This window comes from Perissodus microlepis, chromosome 1 (genome assembly GCF_051167445.1).
Source record: "Perissodus microlepis isolate ML-2025 ecotype Zambia chromosome 1, ASM5116744v1, whole genome shotgun sequence".
Classification (NCBI taxonomy): domain Eukaryota; kingdom Metazoa; phylum Chordata; class Actinopteri; order Cichliformes; family Cichlidae; genus Perissodus; species Perissodus microlepis.
The window spans coordinates 24,257,714-24,285,640 of NC_140461.1; the positions used below are offsets into that span (position 1 = coordinate 24,257,714).

General features: G+C 42.2%; 3 protein-coding genes across 7 annotated transcripts; 2 read left to right on the forward strand and 1 right to left on the reverse strand.

Moving 5' to 3' along the window:
- Positions 1-92: 92 nt before the first annotated feature.
- slc9d1 (solute carrier family 9 member D1) lies at positions 93-10,030 on the reverse strand. 2 transcript variants are annotated; one of them, XM_084936745.1, is made up of 15 exons: positions 9,916-10,030; positions 9,034-9,186; positions 7,852-8,168; positions 6,954-7,121; positions 6,424-6,603; positions 6,133-6,333; positions 5,912-6,040; positions 5,710-5,802; positions 4,416-4,602; positions 3,188-3,305; positions 2,905-3,100; positions 2,624-2,774; positions 2,434-2,513; positions 2,193-2,342; positions 93-1,575 (listed from the first exon to the last, which is right to left on the reverse strand). In XM_084936745.1, exons 3-15 carry the CDS (start codon positions 8,107-8,109, stop codon positions 1,462-1,464), a joined length of 2,025 nt encoding a protein of 674 aa, XP_084792871.1. In that variant the 5' UTR covers positions 8,110-8,168; positions 9,034-9,186; positions 9,916-10,030; the 3' UTR covers positions 93-1,461. The 2 variants fall into 2 exon arrangements, with proteins under 2 accessions (XP_084792871.1, XP_084792877.1); XM_084936751.1 differs by having other exon boundaries at positions 9,034-9,183; positions 9,916-10,027.
- A 32-nt stretch (positions 10,031-10,062) lies between these two features.
- Positions 10,063-17,596, forward strand: dcun1d2b (DCN1, defective in cullin neddylation 1, domain containing 2b). 4 transcript variants are annotated; one of them, XM_084936762.1, is made up of 7 exons: positions 10,063-10,169; positions 11,913-12,129; positions 12,209-12,377; positions 12,535-12,665; positions 12,751-12,833; positions 13,130-13,226; positions 15,095-17,596. In XM_084936762.1, exons 2-7 carry the CDS (start codon positions 11,955-11,957, stop codon positions 15,172-15,174), a joined length of 735 nt encoding a protein of 244 aa, XP_084792888.1. In that variant the 5' UTR covers positions 10,063-10,169; positions 11,913-11,954; the 3' UTR covers positions 15,175-17,596. The 4 variants fall into 4 exon arrangements, with proteins under 4 accessions (XP_084792888.1, XP_084792885.1, XP_084792894.1 ...); XM_084936759.1 differs by lacking the exon at positions 10,063-10,169 and adding an exon at positions 10,898-11,006; XM_084936768.1 differs by lacking the exon at positions 10,063-10,169 and adding an exon at positions 11,013-11,187.
- A 441-nt stretch (positions 17,597-18,037) lies between these two features.
- Positions 18,038-27,114, forward strand: adprhl1 (ADP-ribosylhydrolase like 1). The gene is made up of 8 exons (XM_084936827.1): positions 18,038-19,213; positions 20,427-20,591; positions 21,829-21,954; positions 22,142-22,282; positions 22,379-22,506; positions 22,594-22,726; positions 22,811-22,976; positions 24,345-27,114. Exons 1-8 carry the CDS (start codon positions 19,000-19,002, stop codon positions 26,443-26,445), a joined length of 3,174 nt encoding a protein of 1,057 aa, XP_084792953.1. The 5' UTR covers positions 18,038-18,999; the 3' UTR covers positions 26,446-27,114.
- The last annotated feature ends 813 nt before the right edge of the window (positions 27,115-27,927 follow it).

The window sequence follows — 27,927 nt, forward strand, 5'->3', positions numbered from 1 at the left end:
TTTGTGTCTCTACAACACAACTACAGTGAATTAATTGCCAAGTTTCCCAGTGCAATTACTGGATCAAAGGAAGAAACACGAGACCAAATAAATTATTTGTTGTCATCTTCTTTTTAATAAATAAAATGAATTTAGCAGTTTAGAAATACACAATCGTGAATGAAAACAGCACTTCTTTATGACTTGTAGTGTCTGCCATGACCACCAACACACATGTATGTAAACAGAAAAGAAAGAAACAGTCTGCATATTGCAGGAAAGTATCTGAGAATCATATTAAAATATTCAGTAACCTGGCTGTTGGACACACATTTACATTGCACTTTATGGAATATAAGACACTTACAGCACAAGATGAGCAGGAATACACTCCTCAAAGTCTTGTTTTTAGTGCAGAGAAGTGTTGAGCAGGCACATAAGTTTGACATTCAGGGTTAACTAGTGCATTTTGTATTCAAACGTAACGTCAGCGAAGAGTTGTCATTAGTGTCTGATGCATTTCTGCTCCTAAAATCATGTATTTCATTATCTACCTTCTGAGTTTGTTAGTAGTGTGACCTACCATGGTGTTCTGACATTTGCCAAGAAAAAAGAATAACAAACTACAGTCTTCAGAGAGTGCTATTATAGCAAAATTCACAGTAGCACGATGATCAGAATAACCCACTTCTGATTAAATACAGCACACAGAAGGTTTTTACGTCAGTCAGAAGCACAATCTGTCATCTACGATAACCAAGAGCCGAAGAAGACAAAGTGAACAGTAATATAGTCATCTAGAAGAACGACGGAGGTCGTTTTACATAATACAAAAAAAATACTTCCCAAATATTTCACCTATTCATAAGATCACAAAACAATATATGGAGATGTGTTGAACTGTCATGTGATTTCTACATGGAGGAGGCAAATCTAAGGTTCAAATTGCATAAGTGACGGAATGACTGATGAAACAAGTGTCTGAAAATAAGAAGAAAGGCATTTCTGACATCAAAAGCGTCACAGCGTAAAGGATCTCTTATCTGTTGTGCTTCTCCTCAAAACATGTGCTTTCTAGCAAAGTTTTTTTTGTAAGTAGCAGACACCACCGAGCCTTACAGATGTTTCCAGAAAATCAAAGCGGTTCAGTGATGTTGCGGTTCTGTAGATTACATGTAAAACTATTTCAGCATGTGATATTAAAATACAGTATAGTTTATCTAGCACATACACTACATGTTACACCAATTTGGACCATACCTAGGATGGAGAAACTGTAATGAAGGCTTTTTTAACAGTCAGAAGCAGGCTTTGATTAAGGACCTCAAGTCACTCTCCTCTAAAGCAGCAGATTGAGTCAGTACAAGAAGAAGAAGAAGAAAAAGATGGAGATTTGGTCCTGCATAAATAAAACTTCTTGTTATGCCACTGTTATCTCTGCAAAACTTAAACGGGAACCCTTTGGCGCTGAAGTCAGTGTGGTCATGTGACTGGTCTGCGTTCGGTGCGGGGAACCCATCTGTGTGTGGTAACCTTCCAGAGCAGCGGAGCCAGCAGCAGACTGAGAGTGGTGACGCTGAGGACCAGCAGGTACACCTGCACAGAGCCAGAGAGGCAAACCAAATAAAGATCCAATAATCAGATGGCGAAATGTCATTAACACAGACTTTGAATAATGCTAATTTAACACTCTTTTGATTTATTCCACAATGATACCCCAGGGAGAGAGATGGATGTTCTTAAATGCCAAGATATCAGTGACATAGTCGGTCGTCCTAGTCACGATTCTTTACGATGCAAAGATTACTGCGTCATTATAGGATTAGCTTAGATGGGAGATAAGAGGTCTTTTGGCTAAAACCTAAAACCTGACCAATGCAGTTGGTTCTTCTTTGTAGACAATGGATGATTGACACTACACATGAAGATCTGCCCAACTACTGTTCAAACCTGTTTTTGTGAGGGGCAGCCAATCAGAAGAAAACTGGCTGAAAGGGAGGGGCGAGTCAGCTACAGCTCAGAATAACATAAAAGTATTGACCTGGAACAGGGTATTATAGGTCTCGTTTAATTCTGCTTTAAACAATCATTAATAAATGATTATTTAAGGCAGAAGACAAAGCAAACAAAAGTCAAATTGAGCACCTACTATATTCTCTTCTGTCTGAATAGTAAAACAGATGCCAACATTAACATAAGAGGTAATCACTGACCTCTCTGGAGATGATGCCAGCTCGACGTGCACGACTGCCCAGGACGAAGGAGAACTCGCTGACCTGAGCGAGGCCAGCAGAGACGATCCACTGTATGTGCCGAGACCCTGGAGGCAAGATTGCTGACAGCACGAGTACAGCCATCATAAACTGGAAGGAAATAAGGAGTCAAATGAAGCAGAAACTGGAGCTAGACAAAGAAAAACAAAAAACAAAGACAAAACACAGGAGTAGTCTGTACCTTCATAATGACGAGTGTGAGAGTTAGCGCCAGCAGGATGGTGAGTTCATACAGCACAAATGTTGGGAACACGTGGAAACCTGCAGCATCACACAGACACACACTTACCATTCAGTAAAGTCACGGTAAACAATACGAAACTAACACAACACCAAGGTCAGATCAGTCACATGATCGCGTTCAGGCTAACCGATAGAAGCAAAGAAGATGATGGCAAGGAAGTCTCTGATCGGCTCGATGCATCCCATGACCTCTGCTGTGACCATGTGACCCTGTGAGGACAGCAAAGCTCCAGCCAGGAAACAACCGAGCTCCATGGAAACATCCAGCACCTCAGTTACCTGCAGCATGAGTCAGCAAGAAAAGAACCAGCACAGACACACAACGGGTTAGACAAGAACATGAAATACATAATAAGTGAATAAAGTGAGATCTTTATCTAAAAGAAAAGGTTAAAAACAGACAGCATACTGTCAGCATGAAAAAGACAAAAGCTGCCATCCCCAGCACCAGGATCTCCCTGTTGCCTTTGCTCTCAGTGTGAAGCTTCTTGTAAAAGGGGCCAATCAGGAATGATCTGAAGAGCAAGCAGAGCAGCAGCACAGCAGCCAGCGACACCAGGACCTGGGCCAGGAGATAGAGCACGTGGAGGCTGCCATACAGAAAGCTGCGGTGCACAGAGGGAAGAGTTTACAATGCTGTGTGTGTGTTTACACAGAGCACACATGCAATAACAACAGAAGGACCAACACACCCGTCCAACTCTCCACTTTGTGCCTGGATCAGAGTCGGCATGACAGCGATGAAGAGGCCGAGCTGAACATCTTGCATCACCAACATCCCAAGGAGAACGCTGCTGTAGTCCAGCTCAGCTGCCACACACACACACACACACACACGTTAATGATCACTGGCTAAGGAAAACACTCCTAGTAATCAGTATTGTATAAGCGGATGTAGTGTGATATTAAATTTGCCTACATTAAAATGTGTAAATTACCTAGAGTAATGGCATGGGAAAAGGCCTGTGGATAGGCAAGCTGCTCTTAAATGTAAAATAAATGTGATTTTTCTTCACTGTGAGCAAAAATCATTTACCACTGCTGTGCTAGCAGAAGTCAACACAGGCATGCAGGTCACAAAATCCTACTCAGCTATATACTACCAGAGGTAAGGGAGGATCTGCTGAATGCTGCTGTAACTGGTATCTGAGGTATGCTTAACTTTCTGGAATGTGGCCAGAGGGATAAATATAGATTTTCTCTGTTTCTTATCTTTGAAATGGAAGTAGTGAAGAGGAAAAACCAGCTAGTCACATCTCATAGCAATTAAATGCAACCTGTTCTCTTCATGTAACAGACACACACGGTCTGTTTCTCTCAAATGCTTTAAACACTCTAATGAGAAGACTTTCAAAACACTTGTGTGAAAGTGCATTCTTCTAAGGTTTTATTATAGAACATAACCCCTTAGCAGGTCATAAACTAGGTTAGTACAACCGCAAGCAACATCAGTCTCAGGTAAACAACAATACAAAATATTATACCATATCATTATTTATTGAACAAAACTACAGGAAAATGCAGAAGCAGTGTGTGGAAAAACACACTTTCCTGCTTTCATAGGAATTAGGAGGTAAGTAGCATTCAGGTACTGCTAATCAGATACATTTAACTGATCATCAGCAAGTGTGATCACCTCTACGAAAGCAGAATTTTTGTCAGTTTGTTGGTCTTGAGCGTTTCTCCTGCTAAAGGTGGTTCTAAAACCTAGAAGCTCTATGAGGTGGATCACCTCAGAGCTTCTGCATTTTGCTTCATTTGTAAGAATGAAGCATTTTGGCTTCATTCTTACAAAATACACAAGGACACTGTGTAATGTATCATGTGTTATTGTTCATCTGATACTGTATTTACCTAATTTTAGGACCTGGTAATAACCAGATGATTGCTTTATTATGTCCTGACACATAAAACACAAACCTTCCTTATCTCCTCTGCTTCCTCCTGCCAGGAAGCGGGACACCAGTGGAGTGCTGGACAAGGACAAACAAGTAGAGATGAAGACAGTCTGGGTGGGTCGAATATGCAGGACTTGTCCCCACAGCAAACCGGCTCCTACCATCAGCAGACTCAAAGAGCAGGAACCCTGAACTGAAATCTTCCATACCTATGCACACATAGACAGGTTGATGACTGGATGATGACTGTCCATAAAGTAACAGAGGCTATAAAAACAAATGGTATTAAAACAACTAGACTGTGAGCAATAGTGGATTTTACAGAAACATTCTAATACTGATGTGGAATTAAATCTAGATGTATCAGCCAATATTCTTCAGCATGTCCACTGCTACTTAAACTGCATTAAAAAAAAGCTTCTATATTAGCACAAACTGGACAATAATTACACATTACATTGGCAAACATCAGCTGCTAACATCCAATATATGTCTGCGAAGTTTCTCGGTCATCCAGGTCACTGCTGTTTAAGGAGGTTAGAAAGAAAGCGACCAGACTTCTTTAAGTTTTCTTTTAAAATCATTTCTCTTCTCATCCAAGAGGCTTCTTCACTTCTAAAACCAAAAGGTTGAGAGTCCCAGGTATTTAAACCCTTGTGCGGTCTTCAAAAAACGTAAAGTCCAGTCGCCTTCTTTTCAGCTCTTCTAATATACCAATCAGGCTCTAAACCAGGGGTCTCCAACTCCAGTCCTCAAGGGCCGCTGTCCTGAAACTTTTCCATGTGTCCCTGCTGCAACACACCTGAATACGACTAGTAGGTCATTAGCAGGACTCTATAGAACCTGACTGCATGCTGAGGTGGCAATTCAGCCATTTGATTCATGTTCCAGCAGCTCATGAGTGAATGAACATGGTGCAATAAAAGTACATTATTCCAAACACTTACATTTACTTAAATTGACATGAGTAGGGTTAGGAGTTGCCACCTCAGCATGCAGTCAGGTTCTATGGAGTCCTGCTAATGACCTACTAGTCGTATTCAGGTGTGTTGCAGCAGGGACGCATGGAAAGGTTTCAGGACAGCGGCCCTCGAGGACTGGAGTTGGAGACCCCTGCTCTAAACCAAACATTGAAGGACATAAAAGTATTGTTTTAAAAGTTGCTTTCACAGGTTGTGATACTGATGTTGGTTAATTCGTGTCATGCTGCACCACCGCAACACAACACACAGAACAGTTTGACCATGTCATTGGCATCAGTGCCAAACTTGTCTTTGCCTTTGCATTATTCCAAAAGCAAAATCTTCTTCATTTACCTTTCTGAGGCGCTCAGGTGAGAACTCCAGTCCGACCACAAAGAGAGTGAAAAACACACCCAACTCCCCGAGAGTCTCCACCTGAACCATAGACTGCAAGAAGCAAAGCCGAACATAGATATAAACAACAAGCACAGAAAGTAGAAAAAAAGACTGATTAAAAAAAAATTAATTACAGTCTCTCACACACGCACTCACACACCTTGATGCTGTTGAGCCCAGAAGGACCAAGCAGGACCCCACAGATGATATATCCAAACATGGGAGGAAGACCCGCCAGAGTGCAAATCCAGCCACAGGGCAGAGACAACATCACCACTGAAACCAAGTCCTGCACATACATGTTTAAAAACCCCCGTCAATACTGACTAAAAATGAAAACAAATGAATACAGAGTATCCGCTTCTGCGAGGAATGACTGACTTTGATAAAGTGGTGGTCGGCTCTCGGCATTGTTGAGTCTCGCGGTTTAGTCAGAACATACTGGTTGTTCTGAGAGTCAATGAGCATGCTCAGTCCCAGGTCATCCTCCACTTCCTTTTGCCTGGACTTGTTCTTCCTCTTGCTTCCATTCTCTTCGTCGTCTTCCACTCTCAGCACGGCCTCTACATTCACTCCTTTCATCTACACAGCACACAGCATGGAAGGAGCTACAATCACTATCATCTTCAGTTTTTGAGTAACCACAATATGTGACAGTGACTGTCTGCAGACCTGCTTGTTGTTGTCAAAGGCGTGCTCTTCGATCTCCTCCTCAAGTCGGTCGGCTGCCTTCCTGACATCCTCCAGGATCTCATCCAGGATGGACAGAGTCTTGTTCTGGGCCAAAGCGCTTTTAACAGCTTCCTGCTGATGCTTCTCAGCCGCCACCAGCTCCACGTACTCCTGTTCTTCCTGAAGTGAGATAAGAGGGGCCATGCATATGTTAGGAGAGATGAATGTAGGAAATGTGTATTAAAGATTCAGTCTTAAATTTTGAGGTCTGTAGGATGGTCATATCAACAGTTTTATATGTCTCCTATATTCACACAGGATTAACTTATTTGATAATAGATTTACATTTTGGATAGTCTTTTTGGAAGTTTCCAATTCTGCTACAGGTCTCTTCCTGTTAAAAGACAGTTTTTTCTTTCCACTGTCACCAAAGAGCTTGCTCATAGTGGGTCATCTGATTGTTGGGCTTCTGATATTTCCCTGTCCTTTGAAAAACTGAGATACAAATAATGAAACACAGCTGACTTCACCTTTATGGCTGCCTCCCTGAGGGCCTCCAGCCTTTGTCTGCTGCTCTCCTTCATGTTGACCACATCCTTGTAGTCTCCCTGTAGCGCTCTCTGCAGGCTGTGCAACGCCTGGAACACGAGGTGCTCGCTCTCATTCAGCTCCTTCTGCAAAACCTCCAGAGTGTGAACCTTAATGCAGACAAACAGAAACTTGTCAATCGGTAAAATGTCTCTGGTCATCTCTCACTGAAGCTACCGTGTGCAGTGTAGTTTACAATTTTTCATCGGAGACTGGACATGACAAACAGGACAAAACAGATTGTGATGAAGCAGGTTACAATAGGATGAAGGTGCATTTTATGTGACTCTCGGCACACATCAGAAGAGGCACTTAAACACAATAAAACAACTGAATGCACACTATCCGTATATGCAGAATAAATATGTGCAGAAAGTCACATGTTGAATTTAGATGGATGTTACAGCTCTGTGGAAGAAACTGCCTCTCAGTCTGGTGCTGTGTTTTAGTGAGTTTACCAGAAGGCATTTCATTCAGATCGTTTCAGAGGTAAACTAGAAAAAAAAAACTTTGAAGATTTGAAGAAAGCACATTAAATTTAAATGCGTTTTCAGCTTGGTCTGGTATAAAAGTCTAAAAGTGGTGCTTAGCTATTTCTCCTGTTAGTTGTTTTAATCAAACCAGTCATCTTATCGCTACATGCACAAATCATAGGAAACATGAATTATAAGCATGCACAGTCATTCTGTGCAACAGTCAGAGAGGCAAACAGTTTAGAGACCTAAAGAAGAATTACAGGTTATGCAAAAGTTAAATGTCTCTAACTCTTCAGTGGATAACAATTTGAAAGGATCCAAGGAGCTCTTGGATCCATTAGATTGCTTTTTCTCAGTCTGGTACCTGGAAGTGTTTCTCAGTCTCTGAAAGGCTCCGGTCTTTCCTAACAGCATCGGCAGCAGCCGCCAGCTTCTTGAAAACCACATTTTTCTGACGTAGGAGGCCCACCAGCCGCTTGCAGTTACCAGCCACCCAGCTCTGCCTGTGTGCGGCCCTGTTACTTCGATAGAGCTTGACGGCATGCTGGGCCACCTGGTCTTTGTGGACCATGGCAGATGCCCCTGCCAGGCTGAGGCACAGCAGCCAACATACAGCCTGCATCCAAAGTCCTACTCGTGTCTTCACCAGGGTGTGAGGGGGACTGAAGACGGGTGTGAGGCCTGGATATGGAAAAGGGTTTTTTTAAAAAGTAAAAAAAACCCAAAATAGTATGACAGATTAAGATGGGTTGAGTGTCAATGCAAATATATCTATATATCAGCCAGTCATATGGCAAAAATTCAATGCATTTGTTGACATGGTTGAGACAACCTTCTGGAACTGAAACTGAGCATCAAAATGGGAAAGAAATGTGATTTAAGTAATCCCCTTAAAACCGAACTACCATCTACCCATCTCCCAATGGCTCCTTCCTGTAGGATAACACACCATCTCACAAAGCGCAAATAATCTCAAACTGGTTTCTTGAACATGACAATGAGTTCACTGCACTCAGATGGCCTCCACAGTCACCAGACCTCAATCCAGTAGAGCACCTTTGGGATGTGGTGGAACATATGACTCAGATCATGGAGCCATGTGTGATGCTGTCATGTCAATTTGGACCAAAATCCCTCTCCCATGTTTCCAGCACCTTGTTGAATCTAAGCCATGAAGAATTAAGGCAGCTCTGAAGGCAAAGTGAGTGGTGTTATGTGAGATACAGTGTGTACTTATGCAACCTGTATATTTACTATTGTTATACCAACAGCCTGTTCAGTCTTTAAGCAGGGTGTGGTGGCAGCTGAACATGAGTTCCGTCTTGCTAGCAGTTCTTATTATTAAGCTTCACCTTAATGTGACTGAATGCTTAACCTGTAAAAAATTCCAGAGCTGCTTCCTCTGCTGCCTTCATCAAATACGCTGCAGTATATATAGTGAGGAAAAGGATTGTATTTAAAAAAAGAAACAACCAAAAAAACAAAACATCCAGGTTGCTTTACATTTAATCTTTAACCACACCAACACTGACTACATTCAACTCACAGCCAAGGCAGTCTGCACTGTTGTGAGCATGAGTCAAGCTGAGAGATGTTTACTTTCCAAACTCCTCCTATGTCCTTCTTCCTTTGGGCTAGGCTGCAGACCCTCTGCCACTGCAGCTAGAAATCAGTAATACCACTGTTCCGTCTTGAGCTGCTGAAATGGACAAGCACACATACGCACACACAGGTTCTCAAATTTAAGGCATTACAAACTTTAAAATAAGGTGTGTCAGCCTCAGAGAATTAAATGTAAACAAAACCAGAAGTGCAGTTTAAACATTTCCTTTCACTTTACAAAGCCTGATCTGTGAAAAAAGGCCACGTAAACACCATGAAAAACTAACAGTGTTAAATGACTATATAACAGGTTATGTATGTTAAAAATAAAACACCAATGCCATTATAAACAGCCTCCGTTCTATTATTATTACTGACACAGTAACATTAAAGGTTAATGTTTTATTTGGTTTCGATAGAGTAGATTTTTAAAAATATAATACATTGCTGTGTGTATGACAAAGTCTTTGTTGTTGTAGTGATGTAAAAAGAAATACTCAAGTAAAATGAAAATGTTCCTTCCCACAGGTGATCTGCACTAAACTTTGGACTCGTACCCATAACTTGAAGTTTTACCTTGTCAGGATGTGCATAATCGAATTTAAAAAAACACAAAAAATGGAGCACAGACGTGTAAATTTAAAATAAAACGGGAAGGACATTTAGCTATCTTAATAACACACACCGCCAGGTATGAATGACATACCGAGGAAACAGCACGGACAGCCAGTGAAATCACCCATTTTCTTCACTGTCCCAAACACAGATTACTCGACTCCTATGAGTGGGTATATCAGCAGAAACAGATGAGTAAAGAGATCACTACCTGCGAAATGTGTGTACTGTCCTGGCTCTCAACTCCACGACTGAAGGAGCAGCAGAAGAAGAAGGAAACAATCGTGCTGTTGTGCCGCACTACCACCACCCCTCCTCTCCTGCCACATAGCTGGAGACAGCGTCGGTGCAGGCGTTCACCGGTTTTTACTTGGCCACCAACTTCATGTTTACTCCGACCTCCGGGCCGTCGGTAGCAGTGTCGGTGCAGGCAGACAGGAAGGGGTAACAATACTTTTTTTCCAGGTAGGTACAAACGACCCAGTCCCTAAAACAGCTGAGTTAGTTCTAGTGTGGCTAAAGTTGAATAAGCTGTTAGGTAAAGCTAAGTTAGCTTCCAAATTGCCCGGAGCTGTCAGACCAGCTCCAGCCAGCTGAGTCCACACACACACACTCACTTGTGACACAGCCGTTAACGCTATCTCAACTTTGCTAACATTAGCAAAGAAATGACGGTCGTGTGTGTGTGTCGACAGCGGACCCCCTCCCCATTTATACCAGGCGCAACTAAAACTAAACAACCCCTCATCTGCTTTCAGAACCTATTCCTGTCGATAAAAATTAAAGATCCATCTTCAGATTACTTCCGAAACATCTTTATCAGATTTGATATGGGAGTTGTAGTTCTCAGGTGTTTTGCGTTTTCGACTCGATTCTTGCGTCAAGTGCTTTTACGTTATGGCAGCGCTTCTCCGTTTTTTCTTTTATTTTTCGGTTATGACACATTTTCACTGTTGTGTAAAGTCGTATTATGTCGGTGAAGCGAGAAAAAACACCTTTAAATTAGCTCCACGCCTAGTTCTATGACCCGTCCCCCTCAACAAGGGTTATACTCACGGTGTAGTATCGCTGTAATAGACGCGGAGTAATAATGAGACTTTTTAGGTGGTGTCAGAGACGTTGCACAATATTTAAGAATAAAACAAGTATTTTACCGAAGCGGGGGTTGTATTTTGAATTTCAGCGGTGCTGAACTACATTACCCATGACTCCAATTGCCGTACAGTAGCCCAGTTCTTTTGCGCATGCGCGCCTGTGGGAAATTGGATCTCAAGTTGGCCAAAACAGCGGGTGATAAAAATGGTAGGTGAGATTAAAAATGAGAACCCGTTAGAGTTGTTTATCCCCGTTTATGAGCTCCTCAGACAGTAACAGCTGTCTCTGACGCTCAGGGGTCACCGCAGTGTGCGGGGTCGGGGTGTCCGCGGCCAAGTGTCGCATCGTCAGAGGAGATGTGTGTCAGGAATGTGAGAGGAAACGGGAGGTCAGTTGTTGATGTTTTTAAGACGGGATGCATGCACTTGCGCCACGTACCTTTGCCTTTATGGGGTAGCTCGTCTGCGATGCTGACCCAGGTGAGGATACCCCGTGAAGGATCCCCCCCCGTGCCTAGAAGGACCAGGTCGACGAGCTGTGGCCTGCCATAGTGCGTTTGCTGTTTGATCATCGGGTGGGTCAGGTCTGCAAAGAGCCACAGGATCAAACATCATATTCGTGGACTAACCGAACCTCGTGGCCGTGCATTTGCAAGTGCTAACATCAGCGCTGTGGCACACTTGGTTTCCAGCCTTTTACTTTTTAATTACATGCAAAGCTTAAAGTAGTGAGAGACAGCACAGCAAGTTTTCTGTGGAGTTTCTAGTGAAAGCCTCCGCTTGAAGGGAAGTCTTTGCACTCTAGTGTACTCTAATAGCACTTACCCTGTATGTTTGAATGTTGGTGTGCAGTCTGATGAGCTCCTCATGCATGGCAGGATTACCGAAGCTGGCAAAGTGGGGGACCTGTCCTCCATTACCCCAGGACTTAGAGGGGTCCAGAATTTGTAATGTTGGTTTGATGAGCATTATTTGAATTTATATGCAGCTTGAAATATTTTAATTACTTGAAAGAAGGGCCTGTGTCTATCTTACCTTATCACATTTGATACTCTTTCCTATTTCATTTATATTTTGGCCCCTGCATTCACCTGCATCCCTCCTTACTTTCCAGCACAAGCTGAAGTCATCACAGAAGGACAAAGTTCGGCAGTTTATGTCCTTCACGCAGGCAGGCGAAAGGACAGCTGTGTACTGCCTGGCACAGAATGACTGGAAACTAGAAGTCGCCACAGACAACTACTTCCAGAACCCAGACCTCTACTACAAAGAATCCATGAAAACCTCAGTGGACCGCAAGAAGCTGGAGCAGCTCTACAACAGATACAAAGGCAGGTGTCAGGGATTGAAATCGGAGCGATCCGCTCATCCCGTCGCGCTTTTGCTCATTATTTTCGGCTGTTGTTGTAGATCCCCAGGATGAGAACAAGATAGGCATCGACGGGATCCAGCAATTCTGCGATGACCTGATTCTAGATCCGGCGAGCATGAGCATACTGGTGGTGGCGTGGAAGTTCAGAGCGGCCACGCAGTGCGAGTTCAGCAGGAAGGAGTTCCTGGATGGCATGGCTGAGCTAGGGTGAGCAGTAACTGGCTTTGAAATCTACTTTGTGATAAACTGTACTGCATTTCTGACATATGAGTGTATGTACTGTGCCGTTTGTCTCTGTAAGATGAGTCATACGAGTATTTAAGGTTTCATATTTCAGACTTTACATCATCATCATGTCCTACAGGTGTGACAGCCCTGAAAAGCTTAAAGCCATTCTTCCCAGACTAGAGCAGGAGCTGAAAGACTCAGGAAAGTTCAAAGACTTCTACCAGTTTACCTTCAGTTTTGCCAAGAACCCAGGCCAGAAGGGGTTAGGTAAGAATGACAGTGTGTAGGGAAAACACTGTTTTTAATCAAAAACATGAAGCATCCACCCTTAAACAGATTTTCTGCTTTCTAGACCTGGAGATGGCCGTGGCCTACTGGAATCTAGTTCTCACAGGTCGGTTCAAGTTCCTGGATCTGTGGAACCGCTTCCTGCTGGTGAGTGTGGGATGTTCTGTTGTCTCCCCGTTCTTTTCATTTTTGGATCAGTGGGACATTTGGGTATCTGACATGCATGAATCGATTTCCCTGACATTTCAAGCATGCTTTGTCCATCTTGTTGACCTATATAAAAGAAATAATCCAATCCCCCACATTGATTTTTGACAGTTCAGAGTTATGTCACCTTTAATCGAGGCTGTTTTTTTGTTGCCTTTGTAATTTAAAAAAAATGTTTGTTTTTTTTATGATCACAATGAAACTCCAAACGTTTCCTGTTGCTGTGCTGCATTCAGGAGCATCACAAACGATCGATTCCCAGGGACACATGGAACCTCCTCCTGGACTTTGGCAATATGATTGCAGACGACATGTCAAACTATGATGAGGAAGGTGAGCTAACGAGTCTGGATGAAGATGATCGGTGAACACATTGAAAGCTCATCAGTTGTCACATTAAATACGAATAATTCAGGGTGTTGTCTCTTTGTCTGCCCCTACGCCAGCGCACAAGTGACTTGAAGTACTGTGCAAATGCTTTGAGCCACCAATAATTGCTTTCTTTTGCTTTAAATGAGCCAGATTTTCTTGTAGTTCACATTTCTTAAGCTAAATCTATGATAAAGGCCAACAATAAGACAGTTTGACAGGTATAAAATTGTATTTTTTCAGCAGCTAAACAGCTCTTAGCAAGAATTGGGGTCCGTTCGTCGTACCTCGCTTACTACATCCAAGACCAAATGACACATCCAAGATCAAATCATCGCGCCAACTTTGAGCTCGCTATTCCGGTTCTCCGAACACACCTGTTGTTGACGATTAGTATAGCTGGATAAAGTAATGTGAGATCACTGGGTGGCTTAAAAGGGGCTATGCATCGATAGTAGAAACATTGATCGGCAACCCTTTGATTGGTCGGCGAAAATGTCGAAGGAGCGCGCTCAGTATTTTTCGGCAGCAGAGCAAGAACTCTTGATTGAGGGATTTCAGGAGTTTCAGAGTTTAATTAAAACGCAAGGGAACACTGCAAAGGCTGCAAAAGCAAGGAGAGAGGGCTGGCAGAAAGTTGCTGACAAATTAAACTCGTAAGTAATTTATTATATTATATTACATTATATCATATTATATTATATTATATTACATTATATCCTCTTTCACATTAGAGCCACAACAGGACCCACTAGAACATGGGAACAAGTAAAAGTGAAATATAAGAATATTCTACAGAATGGTAATATTTATCACTTGTATTGCTTTTAGTCTCTTGAAAAGAGACCCTGAAATAATCTGTTTGTTTGTTTATAACAGCAACCAAGAAAAGGGCAGAGCAAAAAAAGACAGGTGGTGGTCCCGCACCCCCTCGTCAACAAGTTGGTTAAGTAAATAATACCCTCACGGGAAAATCGATATCTCTCTATGAGCACACTGTCGCGCTGAGCTAAAGGATCCTGTCTATCCCGCAATATACGCTGAATTCTGAAAACTCTCCTTATCAATCTTGCACCTTCCGCAATGGGTTGCTCGCGTACAAACGGACAGGACATGGCTGCGACAGACTTCCCAAATCCACCTTCGCTTTTATAGCCGTGGTCTCTCATCTTGATTACACGAAGTAATTTACTATTACTACTCTAAAATATGAATTACATCTGAAATAATCAAATACATGAAATAGAATGATTAATAGTACATTTCCCTTTTTTTAGGAAATGACCTGTATGTATCTGTATGAAATCAATAAAAGAATCAAATACTGCATTATCTTTAGTTACATTGATAATATTTATTTATGGAAAAACAGTGGAAAAATATCGCTGTTGCTTTCGTATAAATGAAGAGTGGCCGCGATCTAATCCTGTTTACATAAAGTAAGCCTGCTCCCAAGCAGGTTTACGCTTACGGATCTGTTGCTATGACAGCAAGTCCCGGATGAGCTTCGGAGAACCGAACGATCCAAGATCACGCGAAATCGTCAACAGTCAAATCCAGCTAACTTACTTAGCGAGGTACGAAGAACGGACCCCTGGGTATATCTCAATAGGGTGTGTTGTGAATCTAAAAAAAAATGAAGGAAAGTGGACAAGTAGCGGGCAAAAGAAGTGGCAGGCCATTAAAAACTATCTACAGCAGCGTCACTTCCTTTAAGGCCACCCTTTTATCTAACTTTCTTATCTCTGATGTCTTGAATCGTGATTTCACTACTTAAATCTTGTTTATTTATATTCCCTCTAACGCATTCCTCTTCTGCTCGCTCTCTTCAGGGGCCTGGCCCGTTCTGATCGACGACTTTGTGGAATTTGCTCGGCCGATTGTGATGGGGACCAAACGCAACGTGACATAATGTTTGTCCCGGCTTCATGCAGTGGATAGAGTTTCGCATTTCTTCCTGTTTTCTTTTCCTGAATGAGGTTTTTGATACAAACGAGCCAAAAATGAGACTACTTCTAATTAAACCTGACTGCAGCTTTTTCCATTAGGATTGTTCTTCCAACTGCATACGATGCCTCTGAAAGGGAGAGACCCGAACTTTTAAAATGGAAAACAGGACGGGAATCAGCCAGAAAGAGAACTTTTTTTTCTTTTTTTAGTTGTTGTTTGCTGACACAAACAGCAATGTGAAGAGGATGTATACGCTCAAACTTCTCACCGACAGTTGTAAAACCACACCTGTGGACTCACTAACCAGCAGCCTCGGTACAGTGACAGCCAGAGAGTCGGTTGGAAGTGAAACTCTGCATGTTTTGTGAGCAAGTGTGGAGTGGTGCCATGATGTGTGTGTGTGTGAGTGGGGGTGGTGCTATTAAGGTTATTTTCACTGATGTTGCGAATGTGTTGCTCTCCAAGTTACAGTGAGAGCAGACAGAGGAAGTGAGCTTGAGTGTGTGTGTCTGTGCATATTGCCTTATTTACAACACCATCCCACATATCTTTGGTTTTGTTGATATGTAAAAGGCTGGAATAGTTCACCTTAAACTCCACATCTTGTGTTCAGAGATCTAGGTAGAGAAGCACGTTTGTTGAGCACCAGCAGAATCACAAAGGCTTTATCGATCTGTTACAGTGGTGTCACTTTCATTTCATCACACCAACCCCACTGAACGTCTGTCTCTGTCACTAACTGCAGGCTTTCTGTGCTGCTCCTGATAGCTCTACCTCCTGCAGAGGCTCAGAGAGGGACGTCTGTGTTCTGAATTAGGAATTACCAAAAAAAAAAGCATCGTAAAAGGAAATGAAGTTGATGAGATAAACATGTTACTGCTGTTTGGGGCATTCTCAAGTGAGCTGAGGAGCTCACAGGTGATGGCAGAGAGAAGTGCAGCAGTCAGTTAATGTGCTCGTATTCAGACTGATGCGGTCGTTAGCAGGTCCGACCTGGTTAGATTTTTGTTGTGACTTCTGTGGCTCGCTCAGGCCTGAAGCTCTTCTAAAGGAGCTTTAGAAGAGCGAAAACAGGTCGTGGCACTTTTTTTGTTGTGATTGGTGCAAAAGCAGCATTTGGGATGCTGCAGCATTACACTTGTTGGTTTTATGTCTTGACTTTAGCAGCGATTAAAAGTACGAACACAGAGAGAAGCTGAGGGGCGCCCTGACTCTTTCCTGTCATCCCGGTGAGGATGACTTGTCACCTCTACAAACTGCACTGAAGTACACTTTTTCTGTTGTAGGATTATACGTTTTTATTTAATCAGACGGCACTGTGTGGAGCATCGGAGTTATTCGCGTCTCATGGCAGTAGGTTTCTCTCACGTGCTAAAGTTTTTATAATGAAGATGTGCATCGCAGCAAGGAGTATTTTAACTGATTGTTTACATGGCTGGATGTTGCTTTTTATAGATTTGGTTTGGAATTTATTACATAGCACAACATGAACACTGCTCAGGCTGCCATCTAGTGGTGGCAGTGGGCTATAGCATTTCTCACTTTTCTGTAGTTTAATGAAGACTTGAGCCTTTTAACACTTAAGAGATCAGTGCAGCAATGCTTATTATTATTATTATTATTATTATTATTATTATTATTATTATTAATAGGATTAACTGTTTCTCTTTAAGTGTACCTAAAACACTCTACATCCCAGAGTATGGCAGAAGGTACCAGAGCTCAGGTACCCGTCACCCTCTCCTCAGTCAGGGTGAGCTGTGCGGCTTCCTGTATTTGTCAGTTCTGATTCTGTCATGTGTTGTCGCTTCAGTTAAACCACGTGCTGAAATAAAGATAGTTATTCTCTTGCATCTGCAGCTACCTACAGGGGGAAATAACTTGACAACCTGGTTGGAAATGCTCATATTTATGTAAACACAGTCACTCATAAACTGTGGTGGTATGTGTGTGAATGTATAATTTTCTTTCTTTCTTTTTTTTAAGTTCAAGGTAAATCGGGACTGGATTGTGGGTTCACTTCCAGGCTGATTATTGCGTCACAGTGTTTGCCGTTGTAATTAAGTTAGACATGTTGCTTTAATAACATAGTTTCCGTCCTGTCAGCATCGCCACCGTCAGCCAGGGTGGCTGTTATCTAACACCTGTGGTTCAGGAGTGACAAAACAACTTCCAGTATTTAGTGTTCTGTTACATTCGGTGCATTTTTAGTTGTCGAATGTGCGATTGGCTGTTTCTAGTCGCACGTGGTCATGGTCTTTAAGACAGTGTTATTTTTGCTGGCAAGAAAACAGGTATTTACAGAGTAATGTTTCTGCTGCAAAAGCATACCGAACATTGTTTTCTTGATAAATGTTGTCAATAAAGCATGTTGTTTTTAACAATCTTGTAAAAGGTGTTTCTTTTTTTCACAACTATTTGTAGTTTTTCATTTTAGTTTAGTTTTAATTAACTACAGTTGCCTTGATCCAGTGACCTTTGTATATTTACCCCTCAGAGTTTTCAAACAGCTAGATGGTGATGGGCAAAATGCTTGAGAACTATGATAATTGAAGTTTTATTGAAAAAGGGAAAATTATGTCACTGTAATGTGTTGGAGAGGAGTCGGAGTGCCCTCTGCTGGACAAACTATCCGATGACCCCACTGTGAAATGATCCCATGCCTCTTTGTTTTACTTTTTTAAAAAAAAGTTCTTTCAGCTCATATTGAACAACACATACCAATTTATTATAATAATAATAATAATAATAATAATAATAATAATAATAATAATAATAATAATAATAATAATAATACATTTGTGTTATATAAAAGTTGTTTATGTCCAGTTGTAGTTAACACAAACCCAGCACAGTGATTTCAGAGATGTGTTAAAAAATCAGGAAATGGGAGGGGAAAAAACATCCTCCTGCTGAGGACGAGTTGCCCAACCTGTTTGTGTATGTAAAATGGCTGCTTGTTAACAGTTGCCTCTTATTAACTTGCATTCCTGCTGTATATCATCATGATCATGGTTCTTCTGGTAATGCCTTGTCTAGTGTTACTCTGAGTATAATAATAAGGGCAGCTGATGAATGTAAATAAGGGTTGGGTGTGGCACATTTGTGTAATCTGCAGTCAACCAAGTAGGGATTAAAGAAACTGAGAACAGGTCTCTACCAGTGCACATAACTGAAGCATAGATCAGCCGCTGATGTCAGAGGAGATGATGAATAAAGATGCTTAAAACACTGAAGGAGGGATTAAAGTGTTGAGCTCTTGAGCTTATATGGTATCAGGGGGTCATTGATGCTCCCCTCTTACTCTTCTCTCATGGGACAGGAGGGTTCTCAAAAAGGTCCAGCACCAGCTGACAAGCTTGCACTCGAGCCCACAGCACATTAGCATCCTCTCCAGTGTGTCCAGCCCCTGTTACCATTCCACACCAAGCCACCCAGCTTTTCGGCTTTGGTACCGTGGGGATTGCCTTTTTAGGAGACACCTGATTACTCACCACCGCCCAGCTCAATGAAGCTGAGGCTGATAACACGATGCTTTCGTGTTTGCCCGCCCTTAAGAGTTTGTCTGCTAGAAACTACAAGAGAGCTGCGAGGATGGGGAAGGCAGTAGAGCTCTGATGTGTCAGAAGCAAAGGAAAATGGGAGTTTCGACAAAAACCTTGAGAGCTGGAGAAGCTTTTTGAACTTCTTTAGGATGTTTTGGGGGAAGAAAGTTTGATCTGTTTCTTGTTTTTTGAGGCTTTGAGGTAGTAAAGTACACCTAAAAGGACCCAGATCAAAAAGCAGCATGGAGAAATTCAAGGCAGCCATGGTTTTAAGTGCTGCAGGAGATGCCTTGGGCTACAGAAAGGGCCGTTGGGAAAGGTGCACCTCGGGAAAGATAATCCAAGAGGAACTGGCCTCTCTGGGGGGACTGGCGGCCCTAAAACTGGATCCTGATAACTGGCCCCTAAGTGATGCTGTGCTGATGCACATGACCACAGCAGAAGCACTTGTAACAGGTACGTTTGGGATTAATGACAATTAGGATTTATGATTGTGATTGTCTGATCAAGATAAAAACACATATTTTACACCCAACTTCACAGAAAACCAATAATGGTCCGTCTTTTTGTGTTCACGGATGCAACCCTGATTTGATTCTAAAATAGACACGTAGCATCTGGCCTGTTCAGACTGGCTCTAATCTCTCTGTGCTCAGAGGGACCAGAATAGCTGCTTCTATACAGGCAAAGGAAGCTGCTAATCACGTTTTGGCAAATCAAAACTGAATGACAAAACCTCTCATACAATGATCCATCTCTGCTGCAGGGGGATCAAAGACAAAAATCTTAATGGGAACCTTACTATGCAGGCCCTCACCCAAATGCCCTCTTGAGCTCCCGCAACGTGGCTCGAAGTTTCCAGGACAGAAGAGTCCAAAATAGACTACTTTGGAAAAGCCTGTCCTCTGCTCCGCTGTCGGGAACAATAGCAGGCCTGACTCCTCCGTAATCTGCTGGTATCATGTGTGCCTGCAGATGCGGCTCAAAGCCAGTGACAGTGGTCCTGAGAAAGAATGGTGATGACATATTTTGAGATTAGCAAGCTCTATTTAGCAACAATCCAGCATGCCTGCACATATGCACTTATACACACAGACACACAGCAGCCAGATAACAGCACGTGGAGTGTAATGTATGCTGCGCTTCTCAGTGTTTGCACTGTCACTGGACTTACAGGAACAAAGTAAAAGCAAATGTTACAGCAATTATTACTCGTTAAAGTCATATTGTATGAATTACATTACACAGTCTTCTTTAAAGCAGTGAGTAAAAATTAAATCTGAAAGAAAATAGTTCATATTTTCCCAGCACCTTCTTTCCACACATGCATTGGAGTGGACAGACTTCTTTATGAGTGAAAATCTGAGTCCTTCATCACAAGTTATGAATCACTGACTAAAAGGTGGTTCTTCTCTGTCCACACGGACACTCTCTAATCCACACACTCACACATGTACAGTCCACAGATTCTAGCACACTGTCTGCGGGCTCTGCTTGTGGCTCCCAGTTGACCTCATAGTGTGTGGAAGTGACTCCATGCACGCCGCTGCTAATCAGCAGTGTGGCAGGCTGAGGCTAAATTTAGCTCATCAAAGCACCACTCAGCTCATCTTCCACGCCAGGCATGAATGACTCTGACTCGGGGGTTTGTGTGTGTGTGTGTTTCCAGATTACTGGTGTCTGGAGGACCTGTACAGAGAGCTGGTGCGTCTCTATGTTGAAGCCATGGTGTCTCTCCAGGGCCGAGTCCCTGATCCCGCCACAGTGGAGAACTGTGCTCATCTCAAACCTTACAACTTTCTGCTTGCCTGGCATACACCTTTCAATGAAAAAGGTCACTGGAGATTTTTAAAAAAATATATATGTAAATTGTATTTTAGAGTTCACATACAGTTCACATGCAGTCATCATGGATTTGTAATAATTTCTTGTTCTAATGTTCCAGGTTGGAATGATTGTAAGTTTGAATTTATTTTCTGTAATTCACACAGGGTCAAAAGTATACATACAGGCTCACTTATGTCTTTAAACTTGACGAGGCCAAGGTCTATTAACTTCTTGCTAGTGATCATGGTTGACTGTAACAGGTAGTTTCTCTTTGTGAGAATAAAAAGGATTTATTTGACAGGACTCACTGGATTGACCAATACTCAAAACAATGGGGAACTCCAAGGAACTCAGCGAAGATATTAAAGGGGGGAACTGAAGATTTATACAAGCTGAAAAGGTCTCTTGGAGATATTTCTAAAACAAACCGCAGAATCTAGGATCATCAGTTCAAGCAACTGTATGTAAATACAAGGAACCACCAAGGCTCGAGCCTAGCAGATACAGAAAACTGCTGGAACACCAGCTTCGTCATCCACAGCGAAGCCAGTTTTACATCGCCTGTGATCGAAAGGGTGCAGACCAAGAAAGAAGTGCCTTCTCCAAAACCAACACCTTTAAGCTGGACTAAAATATGCAGCTGTCCACATAGACAAGCTAAATCTCTTCTGGAGAAAAGTTTTATTTGACCACAATGACAAGGACAAATGTACCAACTGTCAGGCATGGTGGTGGTAGCATCATGCTCTGGATCTGTTCCTGCCAGGAATAATAGTACATTGCACAAAGTGGATGAACGAAGGAGAACTGCCTCCAAATTCTTCAACTTCACCTAAAATCAACATCTTGCACAGTTAAATGAATTCTGCCAATAAGAGTGGTCAAATATTCAGACACAAATATGCCAGAAGTTTGTTGACGGCTGCCAAAAACTTGTTGAGATGCAACTCACTAAGGGACACTTAACAAAATATTAGTGGGGGTGTATTTATATATATTTGACCCTGTGTAGATTGAATTTATTTTGGTTTTTGTCCAAACTTGTGCACCCAGTTTTTTTTTTAAGTTAGTAAACATGCTGTACAATCATTTGACCTTGGACAAAGAACAGTTCAAAGAAATCCTTAAAAGCCTCAAAGTACCATGACATTCATACCCATGATGAGCTTATGTACGTAAACTTCTGACCACAGTGGTTGATACAGTACAGAAACGTGTATCTGGATACATGTCTCCATGTTCAGGGTCTGGGTTCGGTGCAGCTTCCAAGGCCATGTGTGTGGGAATGAGATACTGGCAACCAGAGAGATTAGATAGCTTGGTGGAGGTCAGCATTGAAGCTGGAAGAATGACTCACAACCACCCTACAGGTGACGATGTTAACAGCTTCTAATCCTAAGAAATCTGTCACAGGCAGATAATTAAGCTGCTGTTTGACTGCGTAGTATTTCTATTTTAGCAGCAAGAACACAAATTTATTATGGATGTAACTGGTGAGCCTGAGCTATCAGCAGACTGATCAGCCGAAGTGTCTTGTGATCTCATTTGTGGCTTCAGGCTTTCTAGGTTCCCTGACAACGGCACTATTTGCATCCTATGCCATCCAGGGAAAACCTCTTGTGACATGGGGTCGTGAGCTCTTGAAGGTCATCCCACGAGCTGCGGAGTACTGCAGGAAAACCATACGGCACATGGCAGGTTAGGCCGGGCCTGTCTGTGGTATGAAAGAAAAAGCATTTAATATGTGCACAAATGTCTGTGAAAGTTGATGTGTGAATGTGTATTCTAATGCAGAGTATCAGGAAAACTGGTTCTACTTTGAGGCCAAGTGGCAGTTTTACCTTGAAGAACGAGAGATTGATAAGGAGGGACACAACAAAGCTTTGTTCCCTGATCGCTATGATGCTGAGGAAACAGACAAAGTAAGGCTTTTCTTTCAGAATTTCATGCCAACAGATGATAGTTCCTAATGTTGCATGCCCGCTAACTCTGTTTTTCTGTCAGTACAGATGTACAAGCGTTGGAGTTCAGAGGGCTGCGCAGGCCGGAGAGGCCACGATGCCCCCATGATTGCCTATGACGCTCTTCTGGCCGCAGGAAGTGACTGGGCTGAGCTGTGCAAACGAGCCATGTTCCACGGAGGTGTGAGCTACAGCTCTGAGGTCCTTCACAGTGCTATGAAAGTGATATTTAGTGTAACTCATACTCTTTGTAACTTAATTATAGGTGAGAGCGAAGCCACGGGCCTGATTGCAGGATGTCTTTATGGCCTCCTGCACGGCCTGAGCCAGGTTCCCCCAGGTCTGCACCAGGATGTGGACAAAAGAGAACGCCTGGAGGAGCTGGGAGAGGCGCTGTTCAAGGCATCATCTGCAGAGAAATGCATAGACAAGTAATCCTGATATTCACTGGCCTGAACTCTGCTGGCTAGCAGCGACTCTGCACATCACTCTAGTAGTTTTAAGTTGTAGCCTGCTTCCTCCTTACTACTTTTGTCGTGCTATCCTTGGTTTTCCCTGGATCAGTATGTACAGATCTAGTTGCAGATCTGTCATGAATAACCTTTTATTATGGGTCACACTATCCAGCGTACAAAGCTGAGAGGAATGCTTTATGTGGGATTGTCTGTTATCTGTCAGTCTAATATTCAGTTGATGGTAATGCAACACCTTAAGTGCCATGGAAAAGTATTTGACGCTTCCCCTGTGTGAAAAAGTAATTGGGCCCCTTGTTGAATCATAATTAACCACAGGCATGATTACTGGCAGACCTGTTAAAAAATGACTTAAATAGAACCTGTCTGAGAAAGTGAAGTAGGCTAAAAGATCTCAGAAAGCAACACTAAAGAAACAGCTGAGAGACTTCTATCAGTCTGGAAAGGGTTACAAAGCCTAAAGCTTTAGGATCCCAACGAAACAAGCTTTGAGCCATTATCCGCAAATGGAAAAAACTTGGAACAGTGGTGAACCTTCCCAGAAATGGCTGGCCTACCAAAATTACTCCAAGAGCGCATCAACGAGTCATCCAGGAGGTCACAAGGGAGCAAATATTCTTTTCACAGCACTCTAGGACCTGACATACTAACGACTAATGACATGCCTCAATTATGCTGAAATGACAGAGCAGTGGGGGAAAAAAAGTTTATTTTATAACCTGCTTTAACATGAACTATGTACTTTTTAGTCCAGATTAAATGTATTTTTAGCGCATGTGAGATGTGGTTGGGATGATTTTAACGTTTTTAAGTCGTAGAATATTAATTTTGTGTTCTAATACCGTGATTATTATTGATGCTCTTGTCAGCAGCACATTGTCAAAGCACCTCTACACAATTAATATTAAAATGACGTGACAATTAAAGTGTAGTTATATCACACATAAAGTGCCCAGCTCTCCTTGTCGCCTTAATTTGATGCACAGCTTCATAATTCTATCAGACTTCCTTCTTGTTACACAAATCGCCCTCACAGTTTCCTGAACTAATTATCTAATTCGTGCTGCTTTGCTACCAGCCTGGACATTTTGCTACGGGGTTAAAATGACTGCTGGAACTCCCATTTACAGCAAAAGTATTGTTTTTTTGTTGTTGGTTTTTTTTTGCTTGCTGGTGAAATAAAACATGAAATCAAAGACATGCAGTTCTAAAGCACTTATTCTGACGATTACTCCCTTAAAGCTAACTCTAATGTCCCCCCTTCTCTGCTGTAACGACTGCGCTTAAGCAATAGTGGTAGTTTTACATGTCCTCTATTCTCTGTAGACAAAACTCTCAGAAAACCGCTAACATCCCGGATGCCAGTATGTTGAAGAAGTTGATTAGAGATCCAAAATGCCGTCCGGTGCTCCGTGGGATTCTCGAGAGTCTCCTGCAATACCTGACACAGGATCTGCCCAAGTGGATCAACAGAAATAGAAACTCGGAAAAGCCAGTTGTAGATAATATATCACAAAGAAACGCAAGAAACAAACATCGTTCTGATCCAAGAAATGAGTCTTCAGTGAAAATGGCTCAACTTCAGAGAAACTGTGAAATTGTTCACCTGCCTGAACCGGAAAAAATAACCAGAGGGAAAACCGCTGAGACAAGTTCAAACCTCTCGGAAAAGCGCTGGGTGGAGACGCAAAGAAACAAAGGAAATTATACAGCAGGAGACTTAATACCCCGACGCCTTACCACATTCCAGCTGCTCCAGTCCAAATTCATAAGATCCACACCCAAACCTCCCATCACCCATCAGAGGGAGGTGGGAACTCTCCCCTGCAGTAGAGGATTGCTGGGTAACATGAACCGAGACAGCGAGGATGGCACGCAGAAGAGGGAACAAGCCAAAAGACAACGGAAGAAAGAAGGCGGCGTGAAGGATATGGTGGCCAAGTTTGCCATGGCTGAGCAAAAAGAGCAGAAAGTGCTGAATAAACAGCCGGTCAAACCAAGACTCATTGGAAGAGGGATCCTCTTATCTTCCATTATGGAGAAGTTCGAGACCATGGCCACTGTGTGTCAGGGAAGTGATTTAAAGATTTCTCATGAAAGGAGTTCTCAAGGAGTCAAAGTGGCAGTTAATGTAAAAGACAAGGTAGCTTCTCTTGAAAGAGAACAGGAGGGCGTCCAAAGTGTCCACAAACCAAACACAGAGAATCAAATTCTTCTCGGGCCGCAGCCGAAAGGAGATGAAATTAGAAATGTGCAGGATGACAGGAAAGATCGGGCACACTCACACTCGGGTGACAGAAAGGATTTGACGGCAGAGCAAATGGGAGAGAAGAGCTTAGATGATGAGGTTTGCTGCTCATTAAAACACGTGAAGGCTCAAGCTTATGATTTCAGCGTCCAACGGGAAGAATGTGGTGAAAATCAGACAGCAGTTGATGAAGAACATTGTAGCAACAACAGACTAAAATATGCACATGCAGAGCTGCTCTGTTCAGCTTCTGTGACAGAGTGGTCGTTCCCAGAACCTTACAGGCTCTTGCCTCAGGTAGAGTTTCCACTCAAGTGGCATGTGGTGACAATCAGGACCTGCTTTCCTGTGTGGTCCATGTGTGTAGATTCCTCTTTCGAGCAGTTAGAGCAGGAAATCAGTCCAAATAGTTCAGAATGCCCAAAACAGGACAAGACAGTGAGGATAACAACAGATAGTCCTGGTGGAGATGTGCAACAGTCTCTCAGTGAATCAGCTGCAGGTGAATCCTCCACTGCTATAACCAAAGGCAATGCAAAACCCAGTATGAAGGAATTTTCTACACACGCACACATCGACACCAATCACAACATAGAAGCAAATCCCCGAAGACCTATGGCAGTTCAAAGCAGGTTGCCCAGGTATGTCATCCCACGTGTTTACAGTTTTGGTTATCAACAAGGTCCCGATCAGAATAATCCCTCCTCTCAATTAGCTCTGCCCCCACAAATCATAAATCCTATCGATCCACTTCCACCAACGCAATCTGACACGTCTTTGGCTGCTCTTAGCACTGCGCTAAAGACGCTGGAGAATTTTCAAGACACTAACCCAAGCCTGCATAATGGCATCAGCCTCCCTACACACAGAAGAGGAACAGCAGCAGAGGGTGAATCACAAGAAAGAGACGTGGAGGCCAAAGAGGAGACAAAAGCAGCAAAACCAGTGGACAGTAAAGGCACAAGTACGATGCAGAGCGTTCGACTTTTAGAAGATGCTGCCAGTAAGGAAATGTTTGAAGACAGTCAGGTCTCTGCTGTAACTTTACCTGTGATTCAACACGAGAGAGAGAATGCAAAGCAGAGACCGAAGTACACGACAATCAACTACGGGGATCCATCAGTCAAGCAAACATATAAACCCAAAGTCATACGATTTACTGACACCTTCACGTTCTAGACTGATAAATTCATGTTTTCAGTTTGCCCTGACAATACTGACTTACAAATGAACCTACAGGTAACTAGTATTATTCAATTAATATTATAAACAGCAAATTAGCTGCAATCCACAGGCTCATACAAACTAGGAAAAAAGTCAAAGTCTAGTGCTGTTGGGTATCTTCTGTCATATTTATGGTATATTACAACATACAATATCACTCCCAAGATTACTAACATTTTTACTGATAGACCAAATGTGTGTCATGGTTGAGTTGTTGCCATTTAAATCTGTGCGCAGACAAACAACACTGATGTTAGACTCAGTTGTCTTTAAACTGCTTTTCTTTCTGAAGCTGTGGTCTGACTGAATTTACTGTAAATGTGCTCAATGAAATGTTCAGGAACTGTACAGTACACACTGCTGTTTAAGTTTAACTGTATTCTGTCTACATATTTTACATGCAATACCCCTTTAATGCAATATCCCTTCTATTTGTCCATGAATAAAATGAAACAACACAGTATTATATGTTAGTGAATTTAGGTTGTTCATTTCTTTTTTCTAAATAAATGCAAAACAGGACAGGAGCAGAACTCTAAAAATCTAAATTTTCCATTTTCATATGTGTGTCATTCAGGTCACTGACAGCAAAATACAGCTGACTGGGTTAATGAAGTTCTTAGAACCTTAATAGTGCATCTTAATAATATTCATTCATTTGTATAGATTGTTGAGTATAACTGAGACAGAAGGAGGCAAAAGTGTTGTCCAAATCTGTTAGCCAGGTAGGTGACGTGTTTGTAAAGTTTTGTATTTATATTATTTTAGAAAAATGGGCAAAGTGTTCTTTAACCTCCTAAGGCCCGAACTCTTTCATGCCATGCATTTTTTAATTTTTCTTTGCTATTTGGGCTGATTGGGACCTAAAGAATGTAAAAACAAAGAATTACCAGAATTTGTTTTTGAGAAAAATGAGATCCACATATGAGGAGATTTGTTTCAAATGTTGATAGAACAGTGGCATAATGTCCTCCTAAGTGCATATCAGGCCCTTGTAGAGAAAAATTAAGTATTTTGGTCTAGACGTCCCAAAATGTGATGTCCACATATGTGGACGCCAGGTCCTAGGAGGTTAAATACAATTTCAAAATTATTAAAAACTAAAATGTTAAAAATGTCAAAAAGTACTTTCTTTCGTGCATTTTAGCTAAGCAGTAAAAATCATGTGCTCCATCACTGAAGGACATGTGCAAACTCGAATTGTTCTTTATTGTTATTTTTAAGCTGTGTGGTTGTCAAAGGCCCTTTGACATAGACTAACATGGTTTACCTATTTAATTTACCAAGGGCACAAACACATGCCCTCATATGAACGTTTCAGGGTCATCAGAGTCTGTTCTGAAAATGTGGTGGTTTAATCTTGCTCAGTTCATTCTTCCTGTTCCCATGTGAAGACGCTGTTACAAGAACTGAACTGCTGCAAATGCACACTCTATA